The sequence below is a fragment of the Serinus canaria genome, chromosome 1A (assembly GCF_022539315.1).
Source record: "Serinus canaria isolate serCan28SL12 chromosome 1A, serCan2020, whole genome shotgun sequence".
Classification (NCBI taxonomy): domain Eukaryota; kingdom Metazoa; phylum Chordata; class Aves; order Passeriformes; family Fringillidae; genus Serinus; species Serinus canaria.
In genome coordinates this window covers 44289551-44302363 of record NC_066314.1, presented here as the reverse complement: position 1 = coordinate 44302363, position 12813 = coordinate 44289551, and the positions used below count along the sequence as shown (strand labels likewise).

Here is a 12813-nt window from a genome sequence, read left to right as displayed (position 1 = left end):
CCCCTGCAAGAATCAGGGACACTTCAACCAGATCAGGTTGCTCAGAGCGCCTTTCAACTTAATCTTGAAGGTTTTGAGGCTCAGGGCACTTATCACCTCTCTGGGCAACCAATTCCAGTGAATCACCATTGCAAAAAATTTCTTCTAATATCTAGTCTGAATCTACCCTTTTTTGGTTTAAAACCATTTCCCATTGTGCTATCACTACAAGCACTATTAGAAACTCTATTTCCATACTATAAGCCCCCTTTAAGTACTAAAAGGCTGCCAAAATGTCCCCCTGGAACCCTTTCTTCTCCAGGCTGAAACTTCCAATTCTCTCTGCCTTTTCTCAAAGGAGAGGTTTTCCAGCCTCTCATAATTTTTGTGGGGCTCCGCTGGACCCGCTCCAACAGGTTCATGTCTCACCTGTGCTGAGAACTCCAGAGCTAGGTGCAGTACTCCAGGAGGGATTTCATCATATCACAGCAGAGGGGCAGAATTATTCCCCTCAACCTGCTGAAAATCACTATCCCTGCAGAATTTCTCCAATGTTTCTATTCCCTATAGGTTTATAACAGTCTTCTTATGCAGATTCCTCCTGGCTCTGCAGGTTTCTTCAGCTCTCATCTAAGAATTAACTTCCCCAAGCATAGCAACAAACTCCTGCTCACATAGTTACTATTCTGGACAGATACATATTGCACAGAGTTGGTTGTCTATATAGTACAATAAATTACAGCTCTAGTACAATTTGTGTAAAGCGAAATACAAAAGTCAGACTGCTGCACAGTTAAAGACTGAGCAAACTAGCTGAAAAGATGGCAAATTCTACACTTGGTTGGCAACAATTTAGTTAAATTTCTAGTCTTGCTAACAAAAAAGGATGTGAGACATCAAGAAACAACTTTAATTAAATAATACCACAGATATCACAGGGCTTGTATAAATGTCAGCAGGATGTTAAGTTCTCTAAAACAAGAAAGCCATGGTCCATTGATGTCGCTGTACATTCTTTTAGAAAGATGGTAGCAAATTAAATGAGAGTGTAGCAAATTAAACTTGCAAAACTTCACCATAGTCCACTTCTGCACCATATTCCATCATGCTGGCTGCTTGCTGAGGTTTATTACTATGCTACTTCTTCTACGTTCAGAGTTCTGGTTCATTAACTTTAGTAACAGAATACCCAAACAAGCAAGGCAAATTGCTGCCTTTACACTGTCTCTAACTAGATGTGGCACATTATTCATTTAGACTGGTCAAGAAACAAAAAAACTAAAGTCCAATGTATCAGAGCTGCTTGACAGAATTTATTGGCTGTCTTGGCTCAGCTCTTCAGGCATCTTCCAGGCTGATAACTAATGCCAAAGTCACTGTCCTGATATCTGTTACAAACACATTTCCTACGCTCCTTCTGCCTCTGCTCTTCTGAATATTTCTGGCTGGTAACCTTTTCAAGCTGGATTTCTGTTATCTGGAAGGGGGCAGACCACAGCTCATCTTCTGAAATATGAATAAACCTCCTGTTTAATTGATAGCTCTGTTCTCAGTGTTGACAGATAGGGCACAAATTTGGAAATAGAACAGAAAGCTGTAACTTTTGTGTAGCGTTTAAAAATGCTTCTAAATGTTCTTATCACTTGTTTTAAATGAGAGAATAAATATCTACTAGCTCTTCTCTATCGAAATAAAACTCTCTAAAACATAAAAGATACTCCATAATAGAAGTCCCAGACCAAATCCCAAAAAACTGTTTAAAAATTATATTCATGTATGATTTAAATTCTTTTCAAAGTTATATAGCTAGATTCTTACTCATATTTTTGTTCATATTGGTGGCTGAGCTTAATAGCTTCCAACAGGGTTTCAACAGCTTGAGATGACTTGTTACTGCCTGTTTCACTTATCTGGCGTTGCACCTTACCTAAGAAAGAAATACAGAAAGTAGACTTTCAAGATGTTAATAATTTTTCTTCTGTAAGATCCACCCAATCTGGTTTTCCCTCCTGAAAAGTTAAACAACACAGTACATTATCTATTCTCCTCCTGTTAAGCAAGATCTTTTCCAGTTTGTTTAAAAGGTAATGCACAATGCTTGTACAACAATTCACAGAGTAGCTGAAATAACCAAACTTGGGAATCATAATGACCCCTATCACTTCCTGACCCCAACTAGGAGAGCATTGTGTATGAGGAGTTAATGAGCAGGCACAGGCCTGTTCTGTGCTGTGCTGCACACATAGTGTGCCCCTCAGGCCCGTGTTGTGCTGGTCACATCCCACAGGATAAACACAGCGATCTTGCTGTAACAGAAGAGTCTGTTGGTAGCATCTTCTCAGTACCTCTCTGTAAAAGTTAAGCAAGAGGATCTCATGTAAACATGCTTTTTATTTGACAGTAGAAATAATGAATAGCATTGTTTTCTCTCAAGAACAGCTAAAAGACCAAAATGAGCCAACTTTTTTCATGGATAGGATTTGCATGTTGTTCTACACCCTGATTGGAAGCACGTTCAATACTGCACAACTTGGAGTTCTCAACCTCTGCAGTAATAGGAGATGACTTACACTGTCATATTTTTCTTTTAGAGTGTTAACTCCAAAAAAATGGCATTTTAAGAGATACATTACAGTGTCTTCAATGTTTTTCTGGCTGGATCCTCACAAACTAACACATAACGCAAAACACATAGTGCAAAACATAACGTTCTTAATCTTGCTGGCCACACCCTTGGATCCCTGATAACATATAGATGAAAGTATCTCTAAACCAGTAGAATAATGAATTCTGAACTCCTGTGGTGTGGTACTACACACAGGAGAGAGATCTGCATCTAGAGACATTGAGAAATGTCCAAACTTATTCTAGTTTTACAGTAAAATGTCTCCATTCTAAGAGACACCATGCATAACATTTCCGAGGATGGCACTTGGGATGTATGAACAGAGGTTTATTTACCTATCTGAAAAAGGAGTTCAGCTTCCAAATCTAATTTTTTTGTTGCAGCTGCTCTGCAAAGATTCAATGCTGATTCTAAATGCCTGAGAGCATGTAGCCATTGCAAGGGATGTCTTGCAGCTGTGGAAGCTACTTTTTCAGCTAATGTGTGTCCTATAGAAAAAAATGAAACAGTTCTTTGTAAATTATTTAGTAGACAACCAATTTATACAACATTAAGCTAATTACTGAGAGGAAATGCTGCTACATATTTACTGTTACAATCCAATGCTCAAAAATTCAAGTGATTTATGGGTATAAATACAAAGCTATAATAGTGTTTCACTATTTTATGATGCCACTGAGGTTTACCTAAGCCACCCAAAAAAAGCCCAAGCTACACCAATCAACCCATTCATAAAGTATGAGTGAAAATTCACTAAAATTTAAAAATAATGAGTTGTGTTTTGCTTACCAATTTTCATTTTGACTAGGGCTAGCAAGTTAATATGTGGCAGGTAGATATTCTTCGAGGGTAAGACCAGGCAAGTCATTGTACTGCCTTCTCCTTGCCGTTCAATGGGTTCACCACTATCAAAAATCTATGAGAAGAGCATGCTCAATAAATTCAAGTTGAAGACAGCAAATTAAAGAGCAGTTTGAGAAAGTTAGGTATTGCAAAACAGAGGTGTCTTGAAAAGAGCACTAGTTAAGGATTCAAAATTCCTGAATTCCTTTACTTTAGTGTGTATTTGTCTTGCAGAAGAGTCTTGTGATGCAAACAAACAATTTTCATGAACTCTTGATTGAATTTAGTAATGCTAGGCTTTAGTTTAAAAGAAAACTCCCTAAAATCAGTCATTTAGAAATAGATCTCACAAGTAACCAGAGCCCTGGCAAGAAACTGTCATTTCTACACAGAAATCTGACATCCAGCAAAGGCCAGAAAAGAAAAAGAAATTAGCATGTAGGGGGCCAGTCAAACCTTTCATTCATGGAGATAAGACAACGGGGAGACATTGTAAAGTGTCAAGTCACTTGAAGGTTAGCAAGTCTCACAGTTGGAAGTTTGAATCTGAAGTGATTCATATGATTCTTTATTACTTAGGGAAATAAATATTTTGGTGGATTAAACTTCCATTTTAGAAAATATGAGGGAAAAGAGTTTGATCTAAAAACTTTCCTCTATAACCTGTACCAAGTTCAGATAAAAAAGCCTAATTTTGGATCCCAAATAGGTAATTGGCTTAGTGCTCTCACAAAGTTCATGTCTTTAGCTTTATTTTTTAAATTACATATTTAAATTTTTACATGGAAATTATTTCTTCATACCAATTGTAACAATCCATCAGCCTAAAATATCATGCTACTTTAAATAGATTGTTCTGATTCAAATTATTCTAAGACACAAAGCTAAGTTCTTGGATTCTTAAGACTTGGGAATTTAATGAGATCTACATTCTCCCTGAGGGGTTGAGTATGAACATGTCCCTTACTGCAAATGGGAAAAGTGAGTGCTCTGCATCTCCTCAAAAGTCAAACCACCTATTTCTTTTTTCACATCTGGATGTGTATTTTGCAACTATTCAATATTTTTAAATTCCGTGAAAACACCAGACTCCACATGTGAACATGCATGATGAGTATGGATAAAGAGTTTGGTAAGATGAACGACTTCTTTACACCACTCTAATGTATTTAAAACTGAAGTAATCAGTTACTAGGAGTAGCCCTTCTTAACAACTGATATAATAGCTTCCAGGATAAATAATTAGGGCTGTTGGAACGATTTGGAAATGCACTGACAGGTACTCACTGCTTTAATGGTAAGCTCATGTGCCAAAACAAGCAAGTTAAATGGTTCCACTGCAGAAGAGCAATGTTCTGAGTCTTCTGCTGCTTGCAGTGGCAGTATGTCTGCCAGCAGAAGCATGCTTTTCACAAGAGTAAAAGAAGCTGGCAGGGAAATAAATGGATCCTCTTGGAGTAAACTGATGATCTTCTGTTTGGACACAGACAACATAAACCAGAGTAGTCACTATATTCCTGTCTATTTATGAGGACAAAGCACACAAAGTGAAAAAAAAAAAAAATCTATTTTAGATGCACTATTTCAAACTTATTTAACGCTGCCATCAGCTGTTCTGACTACACAAAAAATTCATCAAAGCCAAGCAAAGCGAACAGTTTTTCCTTTGTGTTCAAACCTGCAAAAGAAGTTTAATGTCTGCCACAGGACGTTTTTCTTGCAGGTCAAGAATAGCAGCTTGCACCATAATTTCAGCCTGAGTCTCAATATCACCAAAGGCTTCTGCCTCTAATATTACATCTTTTATCACTCTTCTGCGCTCAGCCACATCATTTCCTAAAAGGAGAGAACATATGAATAGTAAAAATACAACAGAAAAGACTTTATTGTGTGCTCTACCATTCTTAAGTATTTCTACCTAGAAAGTTATAGAAAGTATGACATTATGAATTCCACATTGCACATGTAGCATTTCATCAATTTTGTGTCAAATTTACTTAAAAAAAAAGAAAAATCACTTGTTTTCCAAACAGAACTAGATGTAAGTTCATCCAAATGCACGCTTTTTATGCAAGCCACCAACATAAAGGTATTTGAGATTTGTTCTACTTATCCAAAATTCTGATTTTAGTTAAATTTGCAAAATAGTAACAGCCTGCAGAGAAATTATCCAGAACTGATTAAGTAATAATTTGGCAAGAGACTTAGACTGATTTTGGTACTTAATGAGCATCAGAGTTGTTCACAGAACTAAAGAATGAAAAACATTTTATTCATAACCAAACTGCAAAAAAAATGTATTTTGCAATATCTCTCTTAAATCCTTAAAAAAAAAAAAAAAAAAAACAGATCATTTTTAGGAGCTTTGTAGGTTTATTTCATTTATTTGAGATATAGAAAGCAAAAAATATTTTGAGACTTTTAAAACCAGAAGTACTCAGCAACAGCTCTTTTTGAATCAACCATATTTTCTTAATTACACTAGAACATGGGAAACTTTTAGGTACAGTTATAAAAATATAATGACTATTAAATGAAAATTAATTTAATACTTTCTGTTTTCATGTTCTAGGAGAGAATGTGCTCATAAATATATTTTTTCCTTATTGGATTGGATGAATTTAACACAAATAATTGTTCAGTGATATACAGCCCCAGACTTAATGTTAGTATTTTTTAACTATGAATAAGAATTCTGTCTCTATAGGTTCATTTGCCCATTATAACCCCAAAATCTAAAGCAAGAAAGTGCAGTACCTTTCTTATGACCAACACCATGTATCTGTGCCATGAGTGCAGTCACTAACATGGCTCGACACCTCAGCCACAAATGTACATTCACATGCCCCTGTGCTGTTACACGGGGAGGGAGTGAAACACCTTCTGTGGTGGAGCCCTAGTATGTCCCAAAAGCAAGAAAAATATTACTTTCTGAGTAACATACTTCACTACAAACAAGGCAAAAGGTCTTGTTAAATTATTACAAATATCCTACTACATTCTAAACAGAAATTTATTTGAAGTTTAAATACATATTTTTTATAGCAGGAGGCCATTTATTATTGAAATTTTAATATATATAAAATAATTTTAAGCACTGAATAGTAAAACACTTTTTATGTGAGACTCCATAAATATATCTATATACTATATTTGTTTTGAAAAATAATTCTAAGAGTTTGGATTTAATTCCACTCAGCAACATTACACAAACTTCTGAGGCAATAAAAGTATAGTTTTAGAGCAGGATCAGTATCAATTTCTGGTATCTCAATAATGACTAGAAAGAAATTTTTGGTTTTTGATTTCTAGTTTTTTGTGTTTCTAATGTTTAGAAACAAATATTAGTGTAATGTAGTACTACAAGTGTTTGTGAGAATTCTCAGCTCAACTTCTTGTGCTACCTTCATATATGTGCTATCTTCTAAAAACTCCTTCTGTTGCTAAACTCCATGTTCTACTATTTGTTTCAGCAAGCAATCACTGGACAATGCACCACCTGTATTTTACTTATGCAAAAAATCATCACGACTGATTTGCATTGATGCAAATGAGGAAAAAATATCTATAGCTCAGTTACTGGCTACAGGACCATCCTAAGAAAAGAGAGGAGCAAGTGCAGAGAGACAGAAGCCCCTGATATGCAACACAAACAGTGTTGCTTGTCCATGTGAGTCAGTTTGACTCACTGTGCACTCAAGAGTGACTGTGTGGTGTGCAACCAACAGGCTTTGCAAAGCAAAGGTCAGAATCCCTGTGTTGGACAACAGAAGTCAGCTGCAATCTTGCTCCATGTAGAACACAGCATGTGTTCTACATGGAGCAAGATGTGAAATGGTCCATCTGGCTCTTTGAAAGAGAATTCAGTTTTCAATCAGAAAATCTAAAGTACCTTAACTGAATAATACAAGATTTTCAACTGAAGGCTATTTTTTTCATTTCCTTTTCGTTTGAGGGGTTTTAAACAAAAGAAGATTTTCAGTGCTGCCATTTTAGAGTAATAGAAATAAAAGCTGTAATTCCTAACCTCATATAAATTATAATGATGACTACAGACACATTGAGCACACCTTAAGCAAGCAGGTATCTGAAGCATGTCAAAGATCATTTTGTCCCCAGGTTAATGGTAACCACATAATGCAAATGACTGCTATGTTCTAATATTATGAAAATCACTCAACACCTAATACAAAAAAGATTTATATACAAAGAAAGATAATTTAAAACAAATATTCACACATACCCTTTCATCCTTTTCCTCTTGAAAATGTGCCACATCCATGGAAAACACTTTTGCATCTTGGAGAAGTCGAATTGCAGAGAAAGCCAAAGCAACACTGTGGCATAGAGCAATATTATTTAAAAATACTAATTATATTTGCCACTTTATGATTTTACTAAAATAGATACTTCATTTTTTACTATGCCAGAGATGTAAATCACCAGTTAGCAATTTTTGCTTCAGTAAAACATGGTTACACTCAGACTATTTTCCAAATTTGTAGGTACTGCATTATGAAAGTGACAAAAGAGCACTAAGAGAACACGTTTTGCCAGTAAGAGACATAACCTGATACTATTTCACTGTTAGGGTGATCAGGCATTGGAATAGGTTGCCCAGGTACATGGTGGAATCACCATGCCTGGAGGAGTTAAAGAGGCATCTGGATCTGAGTGATACAACTAAGTGGTTTAGGGATCACAGTGGTGATGCTGTGTTGATGGTTGGACTTGATGAGCTCAATGATTCTATTATTCTATCAATAGCATATAAGCTCAAATATATCATATTCTGTTGGGGTAATCAAAACAGAACTTCATTATAATTTCTTGTTACACATATAGTCATAGAATCATTTTGTCTGGCAAAGACCTCTAAGATTGTCAAGCCCAACTTTTAGATCTAGTCAAATGAGCAGATCAAGACCAACCATGGCATATCTGTCTTCAGGGTTAAGTTCTTAGAAATTAGAAGATGTAAAAATACTGAAAACTACAAGATATATTAGGAGAATTCTATATCATCCACAACTAAGGTTAATACCTTTCTCCTTGAAACTTTTCCAGGCTATGCATTAATCCTCCTGTTAAATCCACATGGTCAAATACTCACAGGATCTTAGTAAACACCACCAAGGTGATGAGGCAAAACCTCATCAGTAAGAAATCACATGATTACATCTACTGCACTCCCTGCCCCATATCCTAAATTCTTTTCTGGAGTTCACCCTGAACGGCACCTTTGAAAGATACAGCACCACTAGGACTGGTGTAGCATTCAGCCCTATGTGTCAAAAAATGATGGGCTTAGACTGCAAAATATTGCCAGGTTTCCTAAAATATGAACTACTGGGGTTTTTTTTCCTTTCTTGGTTGTCTTGATAAGCACTCAAATACCATCAGATAATGTTCCACTTTCATTACATGTACAAAAATGTGTATCTACAGCAGCAGACTTCGTGAATACCATTATTTCATGATATTAAGACATCTGCAAAGCCATCATAGACAGAAGACCTTTTTCATACTAGGAATTGTTGTCCAGAGAACACACTACTCAAAATATTCTGAGAATTGCCAAAATCAACATCTCTTTGAATTGGTTTCTCCCAACAGCACATTTTCCTCTATGTCTGCAAATCTTTACTTTTATACATCTTCTCAAAAACATTTGAGTTTGGTTTTGGGGATTGTTTGTTTGGAATTTTTTTACAATTCTACATGTTCTCTGCCCACAGAAACATTTTTCTATTAATTCTAAGCTACCAGAGAGTATGCCTAGCTCACCACTTCAAAGTTTTTTTCAGTGGGTTAATTGTTAAAAATGTATAACCAAAGTTCTTACCTATGCTGGCTTTTTTTACATAGACTCTCCTTACATAAAGACTGGCTGTTATGAAGAATATTAAAAAATAGAAAAGAATTATTGACACCTTTTTTTCACTGCCAAAACAATGCAAGGATCTTTTAATGCAAGAGAGATTCAGGGTCTGTGTGAATTTACTGCTTTTGAGATGCTCTAGACTAATGGTTGCAAAGGCAAAGATCTTGCACCAAGAATTCAGAACAAGGGCTGAACTACTTCTAAATTATACACATTAATCTGTCAACAAATGTATAACCACAGGATGGATAACCTCCTGTTAAGATAAGAAAGCACTTAAAGTCTTCCTGTCATTTCTGATTCTATCCTCCTTGCTGGTTTTGTGATGCAGACTTGGATGGATTACACCAATTCAGCACAAATAGACCCCAAAGTAAGAACGAGAACCAAAGCCAGTAATATCTTGGTTTTTACATTTCAGAATTCAATCCTCATGAATCTTCTTCATCATCCCTTTACCTCAGTTTTATTCAACAAAATGAAAACAGAATAAATCAAAGCTGAACTTGCTGATAAGTTTCTAACAACAGAAAAGGTGAAACAGAATTTGCTTATAAAAGCAAACAGAAAAATGGATAACACAATTACATATATCAGCTGCTTTTTTTAAGAGTTCTCCCCTGAAACCAAGGCATCAAAGTTAAAATTACACTAAAATCTGACTTTTCTTAAAACATTGTTTGAGATGCATGGTTCACATCTCAAATACCCTGGAGAAGGTACAGCACCTAGGAGTATATACAGGTTATTAACAAATACTAACCTAAATTCCTCAGCACCACTGCCTCAAGTTAACTGCTCTTGTCAACATTTAGCAAAATTGAAAATTAGGCTATTTCTACCTATATGCTTACACATAAATTTCCTAAGTAAAATACAAACCTCAAGCCCAAAGATTCATATACGCCTTAAGCCACAATTTATTCACATAAGCAGAGAAGCACACATTTGGGCAATTAAAAAGTTCACATTTATAGGACAGACACGATGTAAGTAGTCTCCTTGAGATCAATGGGATTAATCCTATACATAAAGTTATTCTGAAGCATACATTTTTTTGCAAGACAGAAGCTTGTAATGCAGAAGCTTCCCTTGATGAAATTTTTGTGACCCTCTTCTGCTGTCAACAAGAGTGATGTATCTATATATTTCCCTTGACAAAATACACATCCTTTTATCAGCTGAATCAGAAAGTGACAAGATGATCAAAATAGGAAAGTACAGCTGACTATAACAATTTCACCACTAGGTCATTTCGCCAAAGGAGAAAAAAAGATGAATTTCTGTAATATCATGCAAAGTTTGATTTCTAGGCTGGCAGGCAGGAAACATTCAGCTGTCGGAAGAAATGTTTCATTTGTATCCGAGGCAGACATATCAACAGCTTCCATGGCAGTGCAATAAAACTGCAAAATAGGTTAAAAAACCCCAAACTCTTACTCTATTTTTGATGGTTTTTTCCCTGATACTGACCACTATCAATATATAAGACCCACTAGACAAACACCCATCAAAAATTTGAGAGTCACAAAAAAGTGATCTATACAATGCTTGACATCCATTGAAATCCTCGATATTCCAAAAAATGTTACTTCAATCTGAGACAAGTTATAAACCAACAGAGAAACTAGTCCCTAGGATATAAACTGCACAGCAAAATGAAGGGTCCTGTATTGAAATGTCTTGCATACACTGGAACCAGTTCAGCAGGGTGAGAATGTCAGAGAGGACCCTACCAATGCAGGTTTTACCAAGCCTAGTATTAAGCTAAGATTCCACACATGATATTTCAGAAGTGTGCATTCTGCTCCTTGATTACTAGTATAGTGACTTTATAAAATTCAGGACACTCAAAAGTATGATGAGGTGACTGTCAGTGACTGGCAGATTTCTCCTTGACAATTATAGTAAATTAATCTAATTCAAAAAGCACTGAAATGGTTTAATATTTCAAGTTGAGAAATGTTCACATAACATAACCTACAAGTTCTTACTTTGCATCTTCCCTAATGACGTTATTGCTAAATTGCTACAGTCCTAATATCTGAATTTTTCGAAATTGCTTTCTTTTAGAATAACATGCACAAAACCTGGGGAAAGGCCACACTGCAGACTGTTTCTGTTTTCAGTACAGTAGGCTATACAGCATTGTGAACCTCCTGTCCTTGTTAATTATTTTTACTGCTGTACCATAACAATGCAAAAGAAATGGTGCTGTTTAAAAGGCATCGATTTTGGAGTGTTCAGCTAAGAAAGCTGAGAGAAGGAAGGTGGCTTGTTTTGTCACAGAAAAAAACAATTTTTTTTATTTGGGTAAAAAATCCTATTGAGACTGATTTATCTATTGGCCTGATGAGCCACCTACCACTTCAATCTTCACCACTATTTCCACAATAAAGAAGGGGTTATTTTTTTTTTTTTCTTTTTTTTTGGATGCTTACTCTGCTATAAGATTTATTGTAGCAATTCTGGTGTGTTTTAGTTAGATTGGACCTAACAAATGTTGCAAATACTGATTACATTGTACCAAATCTCAATCTAGTCTGGCAGGTGATGGTGCTACACCTAAGTATGCTCCACCTGCAGTTTGTAATTTGTGCACTCAAAGATTTTTCCCTATAATAAAACATTAGATAAGAGCTTCACACTGATAAAATTATCATGCACTAACATTAACATCCTTCTTACACAAATTAATGTAAAATTACAGGTATGCTAAACAGACGAATCCTCCTAGGTAAAAGACCAAAACAATGTTTGGAATTTAACATTTACAAAGAGTTAATATATTTTTGTATGTCCAGTATATTCCAAGAACATTAAAATTGTAACTTCATTAAATTCTCCAAAAGAAATCAGAATCTCAAAAAAAAAAAAAAATCACAAAATTTGGGGATGCCTAGGAGAAAATATCAGGCAGATATATACAGATACATAGAGATAATTCAATCATAGACACAACTCAATAGTATTTTAGACTCTATGACTAACAATCTAATGCTGCTGAAATCTATTCTGTTAATGTTTACTTCAATGCTTTTTAATCACTGTAATTTAAAAAATAAATTTTTGATGTTTAAATTTGAAACCAGTAAGTACATCAAGAAGAAATGTTCCTTTAGGACAGAAACACAGGGCATTCTAGAACAAAGAATTCAGTAGTTGAGAGATACAATTAGTGCTGTCCTGTACAATTTAAAATTACAAGAACTCACATGATCTAACATATCCAGACTTTAACCAAAACCATGAAGACTGCAAATTTTTCTTTTTCTTTATACAACACTTTATCACAAGAACATCTCACAGAGAAATCGTAACTGACTCTCTGGGCCGACTGAATCTTTAGACCTATAACTGATCATCTTTTAAAAAGCAAAATAAAGCAGTAATAAAAAAAATGCCTGTGTATCTTATTTTTGTAAATATACTAATGGAGTTGCTACAGATAACTACTAAGATTTACAATATTGATGTAGTA

General features: G+C 35.3%; 1 protein-coding gene across 1 annotated transcript in view; it reads right to left on the bottom strand.

Annotated features, from left to right (window-relative positions):
- Positions 1 to 12813, bottom strand: part of CFAP54 (cilia and flagella associated protein 54) — a 104236-nt gene that overhangs the window by 17663 nt on the left and 73760 nt on the right. Inside the window, exons 53-59 of the mRNA XM_030238577.2 lie at positions 7692 to 7785; positions 6206 to 6344; positions 5127 to 5284; positions 4736 to 4921; positions 3395 to 3521; positions 2941 to 3093; positions 1798 to 1906 (exon numbers count right to left, since the gene is read on the bottom strand). Coding sequence (XP_030094437.2) covers positions 1798 to 1906; positions 2941 to 3093; positions 3395 to 3521; positions 4736 to 4921; positions 5127 to 5284; positions 6206 to 6344; positions 7692 to 7785 — 966 coding nt within the window. The remainder of the gene's footprint in view (positions 1 to 1797; positions 1907 to 2940; positions 3094 to 3394; positions 3522 to 4735; positions 4922 to 5126; positions 5285 to 6205; positions 6345 to 7691; positions 7786 to 12813) is intronic.